Source organism: Chenopodium quinoa, unplaced genomic scaffold, assembly GCF_001683475.1.
Source record: "Chenopodium quinoa cultivar QQ74 unplaced genomic scaffold, ASM168347v1, whole genome shotgun sequence".
Lineage (NCBI taxonomy): Eukaryota > Viridiplantae > Streptophyta > Magnoliopsida > Caryophyllales > Amaranthaceae > Chenopodium > Chenopodium quinoa.
The window spans coordinates 5,808,831-5,811,044 of NW_018744693.1; the positions used below are offsets into that span (position 1 = coordinate 5,808,831).

Consider the following 2,214-nt stretch of genomic DNA (forward strand, 5'->3'; position numbering starts at 1 on the left):
ACATTAGGTTTATTAATTCCAACTAAATCCTTTAGCGAGGAGATAAAATTTCTACTTCCCGCACCTTTTACATTCAACACCATACAAGTGATTGGAAGTGAGTCCGGAGCTAAATTTGGGATTGAGTCTTTCATAGAAACAGGAATAGAAGGTAAAGATGTCAAATAGGCATCACTAATGAATCGAAGAAAACGCTTAAATTCATTGGGAATTTTCATAGTTGCCACCAACTCCAGAGGGATTGAAGTTGGGGGTAGCATCGATTCAAACTCCACTTCCAATGCATGGATCAAGGGGTTCAAAGTTATCATGTAAGGCTCCTCCATCGAATGGACTACACACAGTATCTTGTTTGTTGGGACTTCGAGGGAGATCAGGGAAGGTGTTCGAGACATGAGTGATTGCTTCTTCTTGCCCTTCTATTGCTTGAGTGTGCTCTTTATTGGCTTCTGAGGCGTATGAATGTGCTTGAAATTTTCCTTCTTTGTTAACTGATGTGGGGGCTTCGAAGGAGCTAACAGAGTTTTCTTTTCCTTCATGCACAACTTTTTTATTTTTGTTAATGAAAATATTAATATTTTCATTAATTTCCTTTAGAGGCTTGATATTATTTTTTGGAGTGAAACTTTTCTTTTATCCTGGAATATTTTGGTAGGATTTTTTTTTTTTAATTTCGAATGGGATTGACTTGAGGGAATATTATTTGCCTTAAATATAGGAACAAATCCTTCTTTTGATAGAGCATCTTGCGAATTTTCCCCTAATTCAACTGTTTCGATAAAATTTCCATCTTTATCCTCTTCCATTATTCCTTCTTCCTTATTTTTATCCTTATCATGCTCCAAAATTTCCTCTTCTTGATTTTCCAACATGGAAAACCTTGACCCCGACCCCTTGTTTCCAGCTGCATTAGGATTGACATTATTTCTTCCCAAAATTTAAACTCCACCCGGACCAGATTTTGTTCCACCAATTGGGTTTTTGTCCTGTTTGGTCTGTTTCTTGTGGCCTGGCTTTTTCACCATCATCCATGAACCGAAGTCTTCATTCTCTTCTGTTTTAGGGTTATGGTTGTGCAAGGGATTATTATGAACAGTCATAGCAGCATTTTGACTCTCAACATGGCTCATAGGACACTCATCTTCTGCATGCCCAAGTTTGCCACATTTAAAGCAAATCATACGAATGCCTTCATATTGGACTCTCCAAATCCTTCCTTTTAACCCAAATTTAGACAATAATGGTTTTGAAAGATCAATTTCCACACTAATACTAGTGAATTGACCACGTTCATCTTTAGTAGTCATTTTATCAACTCTCAGAACCTTACCAATTTTCGACCCAATCTTGTTGAGGAAATTGATATCAAAGTATTCTACTGGTAGATTAGGGATGCGAACCCACGCAGTTAATACTTTGATTGGCGCTTCCTCAGGGATGAAATTAGGAACCCATTTCCTAATTGTGAGATAGTTATCATCGAGAAGCCAAGGACCTTGAGTTAGAACATAACTATAATCTTCTTTGTTGGTGAACCTTGCTATGTAATAGTTACAGCCAATATCAGTAAGGGCTAATTCACCTTTGATGTTCCACTTCTTCTTCAACCTTCTAATTAGGCCCATGTAACCAATCTTACCACTGAACAACTTTATTATCAAGGAGGTTTTCCATGGCTGTCGAAGTCTTGCTTTCTCCTCCTTTGATAACCTAATTACCGGGAATCTTTCATCATTGAGAATTTCCTCCGGGATGTTTTCATCATCGGATTCTATCTCCTCTTCATCTTCAATCTCTAGGATCTCCATTTGAGGATCTTTGGGGATAAAAGACTCACCCCTTATTAAATCACTAAATGAAATTGCACCACCGTTTTGCCCTACCATAGGTTGCTTCTCTCCCATGGAAAAAACCCTTGTTTGCTTAATTCTCAATATCAACATCAAACATCTCCTCATCATTCCTAACAAGATGATTGGACATCACATGATTAATTCTACGTTTAGGTTTCTTATTTGATCGATCCAGTTGATCCCTTTCTTCTTGAGAAGAAGCATTCTTAGTCGCACTCGGAGGGTTTTTCGAGAGAGGATTTTCCATTCTTTTTTTTTATGGGAGTATCATAGTCATAATAAATACATAATAATATGTATATACAAATATGTCTACATAAATGAGTCAATTAGGCAAAGTTCAATACAAGTCAAAATAAAA

General features: G+C 37.0%; 1 protein-coding gene across 1 annotated transcript; it reads right to left on the reverse strand.

Moving 5' to 3' along the window:
- Nucleotides 1-938: 938 nt before the first annotated feature.
- On the reverse strand, nt 939-1,904 carry LOC110702350. Its single transcript, XM_021880055.1, has one exon. It carries the CDS (start codon nt 1,902-1,904, stop codon nt 939-941), a length of 966 nt encoding a protein of 321 aa, XP_021735747.1.
- Between the last annotated feature and the right edge of the window lie 310 nt (nt 1,905-2,214).